At 50.2% G+C, this 13,510-nt stretch overlaps 1 protein-coding gene across 1 annotated transcript in view; it reads right to left on the bottom strand.

Moving 5' to 3' along the window:
* Positions 1-13,510, bottom strand: part of LOC149447654 (tudor domain-containing protein 15-like) — a 73,628-nt gene that overhangs the window by 42,732 nt on the left and 17,386 nt on the right. Inside the window, exon 2 of the mRNA XM_089652246.1 lies at positions 8,989-9,786. Coding sequence (XP_089508372.1) covers positions 8,989-9,786 — 798 coding nt within the window. The remainder of the gene's footprint in view (positions 1-8,988; positions 9,787-13,510) is intronic.

A 13,510-nucleotide genomic window follows, 5' to 3' on the forward strand; every position in this document is an offset into this window, starting at 1 on the left:
GCACTGATGGGCACTGATAGGCACTGATAGGCAGCACTAATGAGGTGTCACAGATAGGTGGCACTGACTGACATCACCGCTGGGCACAGACTGGCACAACCGCTGGGCACAGACTGGCACAACCGCTGGGCACAGACTGGCACAACCGCTGGGCACAGACTGGCACAACCGCTGGGCACAGACTGGCACAACCGCTGGGCACAGACTGGCACAACCGCTGGGCGCACAGGTGGGCGCACTGCTGGGCGCAGGTGGGCAGAACTTGTGTGTGGCACTGCTGGGCACCGATCATCAGGGCACTGATGATCAGTGACCCTGATGATTGGTGCCGATCCCCGCTCTGACAACTGCCGGTTTTCAGCAGTACTTTCCTCACGATCTGACAGCGTGAGGAAAGTGCAGCCGAGAACCGGCATTTGCATTTCCCGGTGATCAGCTTGTCATTGGACACGGCTGATCACGTGGTAAAAGGCCGCTGTGATTGGCCTTTTACCACATCACATGATCAGCTGTGTCCTTAGGACACAGCGATCACGAAGATCGCCGGGGGCGCGCAGGAGAGCGCATTCTGGGAGGACGTCATATGACGTCCACCCAGAACTGGCCGGCCGCAGTGCAGCCGTCATTCGGCTATCTGCGGTCGGCAAGTAGTTAACACTGCTCTGTTGAAAGGAAAAAAAAAAAAACACACTAGCTTTTTTATGTGGTTTTGGTGCATTTTCTAGTTGCCTGCCCCAAATCATGCAGCTGTGAATATGGACACCAAAAAAACAACCATTGCGCAAATTTGATGCGTTTTTCATTCATTTCAATGGGGATGTGCGTTTAAGTTTTTTTTTTTAAACATGCACCAAAAATGCAGTACACTAGTGTGAAGAGTTCAATAGGATTTAAAGGGATACATTTTTCATGCATTTTTTTCTGCTTTTTAAACTCAAAAAGGTGCATCAAAAACTGATCAGTGTGAAAGGACCATAAGCCCCTGATGTTTATGCAGGACTTACTGCAACTGTTTGTAAACAAAGGGAAGGCAAGTCTAAGCAGATATGCAGCAGAATACGGGGCGTTTCACACTGTAGCACTTCTAAAAACGCGCTGTGTGTTAAAAAAATAAATACAACATATATTCCATGAATTCTGTATTTTTTTTTTTTCAACAATGTGCATTGGGGCTCTGCCCAAAAGGTCATTCATCAAATGTACCTCCTTTAATGTAAAAGTCCTTAATGTCAATGAAAAAAGATCAAGATTATGGTTAGACCTTGGTAAAATGGGGAGCAGTATATCCACTTTAAAAAAAAAAAAAGATTAAGTGCCTAAATTGAGGAATATGATTTCTGGTCACTTATCCCTGCCCTTCACCCTTGCTGAAGGCTAAAGGGATCTGTATTCTCATTGATTTTACGGTCCCTTGGAAACTGTCCTCATATTTAGTCGATGAGCTTTTAAGGAACATTCTGGTTAAAGGTTTAATCGCCATTACTCTAGAAACGCTACTTAATGTTTATTTTCTAAATGCAGACCAATTACAATTTCTTAAAAACTTCTGTGGTGCTGGAACACAGTGAGGGCCTTTTGATTCAAGGCAGAGATTCCAACTTTACATACAACCCATTGATGTCTCTAGGTGGAGGGGGCTCACGTTTGTCTCACAATTGTCCAAAATGTCTTGGCATGCTGACGCCTGAAGAGTTGCCTTCACTGGAACAAAGGGGCCAAGCCCAACCCCAGAAAAGCAACCCCACACCATAATCCCCCCTCCACCAAACTTTATACTTGACACAATGCAGTCAGACAAGTAATGTTCTGGCAACAGCCAAACTAAGACACGTCCACCGGATTGCCAGAGAAGCGCGATTGGTCATGCCCAGTGAACACATCTCTGCTGCTCTAGAGCCCAGTGGCGGTCTGCTTTACACCACTGCATCTGGCGCTTTGCATTGCACTTGGTGATGTAAGGCTTGGATGCAGCTGCTCGGCCATGGAAACCCATTCCCTGAAGCTCTCTACACACTGTTGTGTTAATTTGAAGGCCACACCAAGTTTGGAGATCTCTAGCTATTGACTCTGCAGACAGTTGGCGACTTCTGCACAATGTGTGCCTCAGCATGCACTGACCCCACTCTCGTTTTACGTGGCCTACCACTTTGTGGTGCTGCTGTTCCCAGTTGCTTCCACATTGTTATAATACCACTAACAGGTGACTGTGGAATATTTAGTAGCCAGGAAATGTCACGGATGCACTTACTGCACAGATGGCAACCTATCACGGTACCACTCTGAATTCACTGAGCTCCTGAGAGCGACCCATTCTTTCACAAAATGTTTGTAGATGCGTCCATAAGCAAAATGTTTACAATTCCATGAATCTATTTCTTCAAATTGTGAAGTGTATATATGGAATTGTGAATATTTTGTTATGAGCACTAATTTATGGACACAAGGACTGTACAAAACAATTTCATCTTTAAGTGGACAACCGGAGTCACAATAAAGTGCTCAAACCTTTTTAATCATATCGTCTATCGGCCCAGGAGGACAGGGTTATTCCAGCTGTTGGGGATTGTTGTGTGTATGAGATTTGGGTTGGGAGGTGTTGGGATGCACCTAAGCGTTTCATACTAGATTCTTACAGGTACACCAACTAGTGAAGAGAGTGAAATGGGATGGGGGTGGGGAGGAGGAGGATAAGCAGAACTTCCCTTTTTGGGTGAAGTTCTATACTGCAACCAGCATTCTTGATATCACCCAGGGTTAAGCCCTGGTTCACACTAGTGAGAGGTGCGGAAAACCTGCAATCTGTGCGCATTTCCCGCACTGCATTCAAAACACACTGCCCTTGTGATCTGCAGCAGGTATCAGAGCAATCTTAACATCGCAAACGCAGTGTGTTTGCCTGCACCAGATAGCATGGTACAAAACTACCATGCAATCCAGATATAGTAAGTTTCCAAAAGTAGTACGCGCATGCACTACTTTTGGTACAAAGCAGTGCAATTTGAGCCCATTCAAAATGTTAATTGAATGTGAATTGAACACTGAATCGCACGTGATTTGCATAGGCATGCGATGTGCATTCCTGTGCGATTCACAGTGTGAACCTAGACTTAATCTTAGGTAGTTGTTCCTAAATGCTACAGGTGGTGGCTCTCCAATAAAGCAGGGTGGATAAAAATCAATGATTAACAAAAAAAAAAACAAAAAAAAACGATTTTTTTTTAATTTAAATCGGATTTTTTTTAATAAAATGCTTTTTGAGGAAAATATATTACCATCCAAAAGGTTATTCCATCATGAAATAAAGATTAGTTTTTTAATTATGTAGAATAAGGCTGTATAGGTTTAATTTTTTCGGTAAATAAATTCCATGAATCCATTCACAATGTCATGCTCTTCCAGAGGTTTTTGTAAGATTATTGGGCAGTTTCTCTGCCTACAAGATATTATCACAGATGCTCGGTTTACTTTTGCAGTTCTCAAAACTGAATTTGACTCAGCGGAGATCACATGCCTCTTCACAGCAAAAATGTTATAACATGAACAGAGTTAAGAAAAAGACCTTCATCCTAACTTCTACAAACCTATGAATACAGAATCAACCCCTTCAGTGCTAAGTTTCAAGAAGTTCAGTGAATAGAATAGAAACAATATTTTTCTGATTGTTTGGAGTGGAATAGATCTGCACAAGAAGAAAGTGAAACTAAGTGTGAGGAGGAAGGGGCTGACAGTCTTAGCACAGATATGATAATGGCCGGGATAGGTTCCTTTTATTTTAAACCTCTACATTGAGCTTAGAGATGCCCACAACATAAGAAAAACCAGTTAAAATAAACCCTCTAAATACACATCATAAAACAAAAAGCCTATCGAAGAAGTAGACATCATTAACATAATGAAGTAGCTGAGTATTCCTTACATTGCTTAGAAGTATATCAAAAGCCATTTTTTTTATTTTGAAAGAAGCAGACAATGGTTAAAAGACTATGTCTCTAAACTTAGGCCCTTTGATTGCTTCTATCTGGCCCATGAGGCATTATTCCCCCCACTGAGAGCAACAGTGGTGCATAGTTCCCACCACTGACAGTCAATGGGGAACTATTCCTCCCACTGATAGCAATCACGGGTCACTATTCCTCCCACTGGCAGCAATCACGGGTCACTATTCCTCCCACTGGCACCAATCACGGGTCACTATTCCTCCCACTGGCACCAATCACGGGTCACTATTCCTCCCACTGGCACCAATCACGGGTCACTATTCCTCCCACTGGCACCAATCGTGGGTCACTATTCCTCCCACTGGCACCAATCGTGGGGCACTATTCCTCCCACTGGCACCAATCGTGGGGCACTATTCCTCCCACTGGCACCAATCGTGGGGCACTATTCCTCCCACTGGCACCAATCGTGGGGCACTATTCCTCCCACTGGCACCAATCGTGGGGCACTATTCCTCCCACTGGCACCAATCGTGGGGCACTATTCCTCCCACTGGCACCAATCGTGGGGCACTATTCCTCCCACTGGCACCAATCGTGGGGCACTATTCCTCCCACTGGCACCAATCGTGGGGCACTATTCCTCCCACTGGCACCAATCGTGGGGCACTATTCCTCCCACTGGCACCAATCGTGGGGCACTATTCCTCCCACTGGCACCAATCGTGGGGCACTATTCCTCCCACTGGCACCAATCGTGGGGCACTATTCCTCCCACTGGCACCAATCGTGGGGCACTATTCCTCCCACTGGCACCAATCGTGGGGCACTATTCCTCCCACTGGCACCAATCGTGGGGCACTATTCCTCCCACTGGCACCAATCGTGGGGCACTATTCCTCCCACTGGCACCAATCGTGGGGCACTATTCCTCCCACTGGCACCAATCGTGGGGCACTATTCCTCCCACTGGCACCAATCGTGGGGCACTATTCCTCCCACTGGCACCAATCGTGGGGCACTATTCCTCCCACTGACACCAATCGTGGGGCACTATTCCTCCCACTGGCACCAATCGTGGGGCACTATTCCTCCCACTGGCACCAATCGTGGGGCACTATTCCTCCCACTGGCACCAATCGTGGGGCACTATTCCTCCCACTGGCACCAATCATGGGGCACTATTCCTCCCACTGACACCAATGATGGGGCACTATTCCTCCCACTGGCACCAATCATGGGGCACTATTCCTCCCACTGGCACCAATCATGGGGCACTATTCCTCCCACTGGCACCAATCATGGGGCACTATTCCTCCCACTGGCACCAATCATGGGGCACTATTCCTCCCACTGGCACAAATCATGGGGCACTATTCCTCCCACTGGCATCAATCATGGGGCACTATTCCTCCCACTGGCACCAATCATGGGGCACTATTCCTCCCACTGGCACAAATCATGGGGCACTATTCCTCCCACTGGCACAAATCATGGGGCACTATTCCTCCCACTGGCACAAATCATGGGGCACTATTCCTCTCACTGGCACAAATCATGGGGCACTATTCCTCCCACTGGCACAAATCATGGGGCACTAATCCTCCCACTGACACCAATCATGGGGCACTAATCCTCCTACTGACACCAATCACTGGGCACTATTCCTTCCACTGACACCAACGATGAGGCACATTTCCTCCCATTGATACCAATGATGAGGCACTATTCCTCCCGCTTACACCAATGATGGGGCATTGTTTACTCCCACTGACAAAAGCACATTTTCAACTCCCACTGGCCAGTCTGACCCCTCTAAAGTCAAAAAGACAGTAAAATGGCCCTTTGTTTAGAAAGTTTGGAGACCCCTGGTGTCACGGACTGCCAGTGCCTCTCCCATCCCCCGCCATATCCCTCCACCCCTCCCTTCCCCCTGGCACATTCTGAAATCTGCTGGGCCGGCTGTTGCCGAAGCAACCTAGCCGCGTCCCACTTGATTTTCAAAACTCTCGCACAGGAAGTAGCCTCTCTCTGTTCCTGGCCATGCGGCTGGAACCATCTTGCTCCCAGAAAGATGCTGGGAGGCTCGGGTGAGCGGGACCGAGCCTCCCCAGCCATCCCCCCTGCGCACTCTGCAGACCCCAAAAGGTCAGGACTGTAGTCCTCTGCAATACCTCAGGGTTGGGAGTCTCCACAGCTCTGCATGAGCCTTCTCCTCAAACCCCACAGCTGAGACCCTGCCAGTCTGTAAGCCTGTCTACTGGGCACCCCTGCACCCTGTCTGCTGCTGAGTGCTCTGGGAGCTGCTGCTGAGGGAGCCTGCACACTGTCCGTGGCTGCGTGTCCCTGGAAGCTGTCTGCTGCTGAGTGCCCTGGGAGCTGCTGCTGAGGGAGCCTGCACACTGTCCGTGGCTGCGTGTCCCTGGAGGCTGTCTGCTGCTGAGTGCCCTGGGAGCTGCTGCTGAGGGAGCCTGCACACTGTCCGTGGCTGCGTGTCCCTGGAGGCTGTCTGCTGCTGAGTGCCCTGGGAGCTGCTGCTGAGGGAGCCTGCACACTGTCCGTGGCTGCGTGTCCCTGGAGGCTGTCTGCTGCTGAGTGCCCTAGGAGCTGCTGCTGTCTGCTGATCACTGGTTGTCCCTAGAACGCTGACTGCTGGTCGTCCCTGTCTGGAGCCGCCTGCCGCTGAGGGTCTGCAAGCTGCTTACCGTGAGTGTCCTGAACTGTCCCTGTTGTGCGCACCGACCACCCGTGTCCTGAACTGTCCCTGTTGTGCGCACCGACCACCCGTGTCCTGAACTGTCCCTGTTGTGCGCACCGACCACCCGTGTCCTGAACTGTTCCTGTTGTGTGCACCGACCACCCGTGTCCTGAACTGTTCCTGTTGTGTGCACTGACCACCCGTGTCCTGAACTGTCCCTGTTGTGTGCACTGACCACCCGTGTCCTGAACTGTCCCCGCTGTGTGCACCGACCACCGTGTCCTGAACTGTCCCTGTTGTGCGCACCGACCACCCGTGTTCTGAGCTGTCCCCACTGTGTGCACCGACCACCGTGTCCTGAACTGTCCCCACTGTGTGCACCGACCACCGTGTCCTGAACTGTCCCCGCTGTGTGCACCGACCACCGTGTCCTGAACTGTCCCTGCTGTGTGCACCGACCACCCGTGTTCTGAACTGTCCCTGGTGTGTGCACCGACCACTCGTGTCCGAACTGCCCCGCTGTGTGTGCACTGACCACCTATGTCCTGATGGCATGCCCGGAGTATAGCTATCTGTGGTGCCCGAGTGCTTGAGCCATCGCTACCCGTTGAGTCCCCGTGAACCCAATGACCCTAGAAAGCTGGGTGGGAGCTTTGCTGTGGCCAGTCTCCACAGCTAGAGTCCCGTTGAGTCCCCAAGGCCCCTGCCCAGTGGTAGGCTGCCGCCTGTTGCCCGAGGCCCCTGCCCAGTGGTAGGCTGCCGCCTGTTGCCCGAGGCCCCTGCCCAGGGGTAGGCTGCCGCCTGTTGCCCGAGGCCCCTGCCCAGGGGTAGGCTGCCGCCTGTTGCCCGAGGCCCCTGCCCAGGGGTAGGCTGCCGCCTGTTGCCCGAGGCCCCTGCCCAGCGGTAGGCTGCCGCCTGTTGCCCGAGGCCCCTGCCCAGCGGTAGGCTGCCGCCTGTTGCCCGAGGCCCCTGCCCAGGGGTAGGCTGCCGCCTGTTGCCCGAGGCCCCTGCCCAGGGGTAGGCTGCCGCCTGTTGCCCGAGGCCCCTGCCCAGGGGTAGGCTGCCGCCTGTTGCCCGAGGCCCCTGCCCAGGGGTAGGCTGCCGCCTGTTGCCCGAGGCCCCTGCCCAGGGGTAGGCTGCCGCCTGTTGCCCGAGGCCCCTGCCCAGGGGTAGGCTGCCGCCTGTTGCCCGAGGCCCCTGCCCAGGGGTAGGCTGCCGCCTGTTGCCCGAGGCCCCTGCCCAGGGGTAGGCTGCCGCCTGTTGCCCGAGGCCCCTGCCCAGTGGTAGGTTGCCGCCTGTTGCCCGAGGCCCCTGCCCAGTGGTAGGTTGCCGCCTGTTGCCCGAGTCTCCAATCCGCTGTACAGTCACGGAGGGAGCTCTGCTGAGGCCCCAAGCCTAGGGGGGAAGATTGCCTGCCTGTCGCTGAAGACCCCCGTGCCTGGAATCGTCCCTGGTTTGCGCACACATCACCCTCCCTGCCATTTCCCTATTGAGTGTCTGTCAATTTGTTGCTTCAATAAAGTTTTGTGTGTTCCCCATCTTCTCCGTGTGCTCTGACCTGCCTACGCTTCCGTTACACCTGGGTTAAAGCTTAACCCAATTCAGACGCTTTTGTAAAATGTGCTGGAATAAATCCAATGAGGTGCATGTCATCTTGTGGATTTATTGCTTTTATTTACATCAGACAGTTTTATTGGAGCACCGGGAGTACAGTTATCACTATACTTCAGATGCTCTGGGAGAAGGTATGCTGTTGTCTCATGCACACAACATCTCTGCTAAATGAGTTCACATAATACAAAACGTTCTGTGATTGGGAAGGAGGAGAGGAAGGAGGGTGGGCACAGTGGCTGCAAGAGCCCAGACCAGAAGTTCCAGTGTCGGAAAAATAGCATTTGTTGCACCCCCAGCGCTCAGTAAAAATGTCAAATTGTAAATTAAATCGGATATTCACCCTCATTTTTATCTTTCCTCCTCTGTTCAAATAGGGCTCCTCCTCTTTTCCAAGTACCCCCATAACAAGCCCTATGCTATGGGGACACTTGTGCAGACAAGCTCCCAGCCAGGCTGTCTGAGTCCATAGACACACACAGCACCATCAGGATTTGACTGACAGCAGCAGGAGTCTATGGCTCCCACTGCTCTCAGTGAAGTGTGTGAATCCAGGAAGAGAGGGGATGGCAGTGGGGACAGCACTGAATCGAAAGATAAGTGTAAGGTAAAAAAACACCTAGACTTTAAAGTCACTTTAGCCACTACCTGTTCTACAAGAAAAAAAAAAAAATTAGAACTTACATACACTTGAACTATATAAACTTTACGGTCGAATATGAAGAAAAAGCCAAAACATACCCATAGTATGGCCAGCTTCATCTTCCACACCAGGAATTGGGCGGTCCAAATCTTCAGTTTCACACTGCGTTTCCTCCATCACCTGTTTTCCTTCAGTTAAGTCTTGCTTTCTAGATGCTGATTCTGCAAGGTTTGAGAATTCTTTTTGGCCCACTTGCCAGAAGCGTTTCATTTCTTCATTAATGTTTATTTCATTATATTTCAGTCTTACAAGCGCCAGAGGAATTCTACACATGTCATCATTTTGGAAATCTTCAATAATCAACTCCACTACGTCTTCTGTAACATGTTGATAAAAATAATCACACCCCTCTGGAGTCCATGTATCGCCAGCAACATTAAATCCAGCAAGGCAGCAAGGGAAAGCTTGAGCCGGGACACTGGTGATAGTGGTAGGAAGCTGTCGAATTTCATCTCTAGCAACATTCTCCACATTTCCATAGTCAACAAACCTTACAGTAGCGACATCAGTCTCCATTTTGGAAACAAGAGCCCGGTACCAGTTATTGTCTTCGCTGTACATAACATTGCAGGGGCTGCCAACCTCAATGGTTTCAATAAAATGGTCATCTCGGACAGACATTTCTCCAGCTTCCTGAACCTCTCTTGCTAGGAAATCAAGATCTGTTGTTGTTAATTGACACCAGAAATAATTGGGGCTGTCTACAGAGCTTGCAAAGACCTTTACTGTGTCTCCAGTTTGTGGAAAATTCCAGGTGAACGAGTTAAGGACTGCCACATTCTCTGGTCTAGTCTGCCATTCAACAGTTGGTTCTGCATAAAGTGTATCAAGTGTTGCTGATAAAAAAAAAAAAAAAAAAATTTAAGAATGGCTGTCACAAAACATATGCAGAATTCCTCCTACATTTTTTCTCATCTTACAGTCAGCCATCATGTACTATAGAATCCCCTCCCCCTCAAACACACATGCTTTCTTTTTTTCGCATTAATTTAACTAACAATTGCGCGGTCATGCAAAGCTGCACCCACATTAAATTTATGTCCTTCTTTTCTCACAAATAGAGCTTTATTTTGGTGGTATTTGATCGCTTGTGCATTTGTTATTTTTTGCGCTATATTAAAAAAAAAAAAAAGACCAACAATTTTGAGAAAAAAAAACAATATTTTTTACCTTTTGCTATTAAACATGTCCAAAAAAAAATGTAAAATATCAAATTTCATCATAAATTTAAGCCAAAATGTATTCTGCTACATGTCTTTGCTTAAAAAAAAAAAAAAATCCCAATATGTGCAAATTAATTGGTTTACATGAAAGTTATAGCGTCTACAAATGGCGGTATGTAGACTGGAATTTCTTCCACTTATAGCGCGACTGCGGCAGGCATTCTAACACTGTGGGGAACGGACTTGGTGTCACTGACATCCCCAGTGACAATAATACAGTGATCAGTGCTAATAAAAGGCACTGACACTGTACTAATGGCACTGGGCAGGAAGGGGTTAACATCTGGGGCGACCAAAGGGTTAACTGTGTGATGTGTGTGCTTTCCACTGTAAGCACACTGCTTTGTATGGCTCTGCTATGTAGAGCCATACAAAGCAGTGTGCAGGAGCTGACAGGGGAGAGAACTGTACTATTTACATACACTTCTCTCCCCCAGTCAGTAATACTCGGTGGCCACTGGCTGGGACCCACAGATTGAAAGTCGAGGCTGTGAATGGCAGTGTGGGTAGGGAGCCCCCTGCCAGAAAACACAAAATCACGTATATATACACGTGATTTTGCACACCCCTGGTACCCTGTAACAGTATTTCTGCTATAAGGCATCGGAAAAGGGGTTAATCTGGCCTAGAATTATTGCCCAGATAAAAATTGTTAAATACAGAAGATCCAGAGTCTTTACCAGGTTGAACTAGAACTTTCTTCTTCTCGGGTATTGCATTCACCACAGCTTTCTCTATTATACAATGCACATCCTCTGTTGCTGTTCAAGATAAAGAAAAAAACAACATTTAGAGATCATCAGCCCAGTTAAAAACTTAAAGTATATGTAAAGCTTAACAAACTGTTCTTGTTTGCTCTGTTAAATATACCACAGTTTTGTTATATCTGTTCAGTAAGTGCAAAAAAATACTCATTTCAGAAATGCAGAGCAGTGATGTGGACAGCCAGAGGACCCTCTTCTTTGAGGAATATAGAAGATGCAAGACTGTTGCATCACAGGGCAATGGATCAAAGCGGAGTTCCACTCAAAAGCGGAAGCTCTGCTTATTTGCCTCCTCCCCCCTCCACTGCCATATTTGGCACCATTTGGGGGGGGGGGGGGGGGGGGCAGTTACCTGGTTCCGACAGGTATCCCCCTCCCACTTCTGGCTCAGTTTGCCACGGTGAGATGAGCCGGATGTTTGGCCCCCTCCTTCCTCCCGCAGTCTCCTGGGAACTTATTTGCTTCCTCCCCCCTCCACTGCCATATTTGGCACCTTTGGGGAGGGGGAGCGGGTACCCGAATTTGACAGGTGCCCGCTCTCACTTCCGCTGCGATCGCATAGGCAATTGTAGGTTTCCTCCCCCCTCCCTCCCCGTAGTCTTCTGGGACAAGTGACAGGTCGCAGAAGACTACAGGGTCACACACAAAGCGCGATGCTTCTTGCGCATGGGCAGTGGGCACCCAGCTGTGAGCCACAAGCGGTCACACCCGGGTGCCCACACTGCAGATGCCGGCGCCAGGGAGAGAAGACGGCCAGTGAAACCAGAGGTGCTGACACCGCTGGACCGAGGGACAGTGAAGTGTCTGTATTTTAAAAGTCAGCAGCTAGTTTTTGTAGCTGCTGACTTTTATTTATTTATTTTTTTCAGGTGGAACACAGCTTTAAACACTTTAAGACTGGGCCTATTCTTAAACTCTTGTTTACCTAACCACACGCATCATCAAACCTAGGCCGCTTCAACCATGGCAGAACGACAGCACTAAATGCCTCAAACGTCGCAGTCGCGCACTGGAGAGACTGTGGCGCAAAACCAGGTCCCCTCATGCATTCTCCCACTACAAATCTGCCTTCCTCACTTACACCTCCTCCCTCCACGCCGCCAAGCAGGCCTACTTTGTTAAACTGATCAACACCCTCTCCTCCTGCCCTCGCCGACTCTTCTCCACCTTCAACTCCCTGCTCTCTCCCCCCCCCTCCTCCACTCAGTACCTCACTCACCGCCCACGAGATTGCCACCCATTTCCACAACAAGATTGACGCTATCCGTAAGGACATTGTCAACTCGCAATCTACCTCCCCACCCAGCCTCCCCACCCTCGTCACCCCCTCATCTCCCCCCTCCTCTGCCCTCACAACCGCACTGTCCCCCACCTCTCCCAAGGCCCCGCCCACCGTAACCCCCCCTGCACTGCACTCCCTCAGCCCTGTCACTACTGAGGAAGTCGCCAAGGTCCTCTCAGAAGCCCGCTTCACTACCTGCCCCCTATCCCCTCTCAACTCCTCCGGTCACCCCCCTCTTCCCTCATCCGCTCCCTCACCCACATCTTCAATCTCTCCCTCTCTACTGGTGCATTCCCCTCCCCCCTAAAGCACGCGCATATCACCCCCATCCTCAAAAAGCCCTCCCTGGATCCCGCGGACCCCAACAACCTCAGACCCATTTCCCTGCTGTCACTCACCTCCAAGCTCCTTGAGCGCATTGTCTACGATCGCCTAAGCTCCCCCCTTACTGACAATAACCTCCTTGTTCCCCTCCAGTCCGGCTTCCGTCCCTACACTCCACTGAAACTGCCCTCCTCAAAATCACTAATGACCTACTAAACGCCAAAGCCAAGGGCGACTACTCTGTCCTTCTCCTGGACCTCTCCGCAGCCTTCGACACAGTTGACCACCCCCTCCTCCTTAATAAACTACTCTCCCTTGGCATCAGAGATACCGCTCTCTCCTGGTTCTCATCTTACCTATCCCGACGCTCCTTCAGCGTCACCTACAACGGTGCCTCCTCCCCCTCCCTCCCCTTCTCTGTTGGGGTCCCTCAAGGCTCTGTCCTTGGACCCCTTCTCTTCTCCATCTACACCTCCTCCCTGGGCAAACTCATACACTCCCACGGCTTCAACTATCACCTCTACGCTGACGACACTCAAATTTACCTCTCCACCCCTCTCCTCACCCCCACTTTCTCCGCCCGCATCACTCACCTCCTAAACGACATCTCAGACTGGATGTCGCTACATTTCCTCAAGCTTAACCTCTCCAAAACCGAGCTCCTAGTCTTTCCCCCTGCCCACCCCCCCATCCTATCCATCATCACCAAAACCACCACTATCATTCCTGCCCGCAAGCCAAAGTCCTTGGCGTCACTCTTGACTCGAACCTCTCCTTCCAACCTCATGTCAAATCACTTAAAAACACATGCAGGTTCCACCTCCGCAACATTGCCAAGATACGCACCTTCCTTACCCCAGACTCCACTAAACTACTAGTACACTCCCTGATTATCTCACGCCTTGACTACTGCAACTCCCTCCTCACCGGCCTACCCCAGTGCAAGCTCTCCCCGCTTCAGACCATC

This window comes from Staurois parvus, unplaced genomic scaffold (assembly GCF_062004578.1).
Source record: "Staurois parvus isolate SC_StPar_1 unplaced genomic scaffold, SC_StPar_1.0 ptg000678l, whole genome shotgun sequence".
NCBI lineage: Eukaryota > Metazoa > Chordata > Amphibia > Anura > Ranidae > Staurois > Staurois parvus.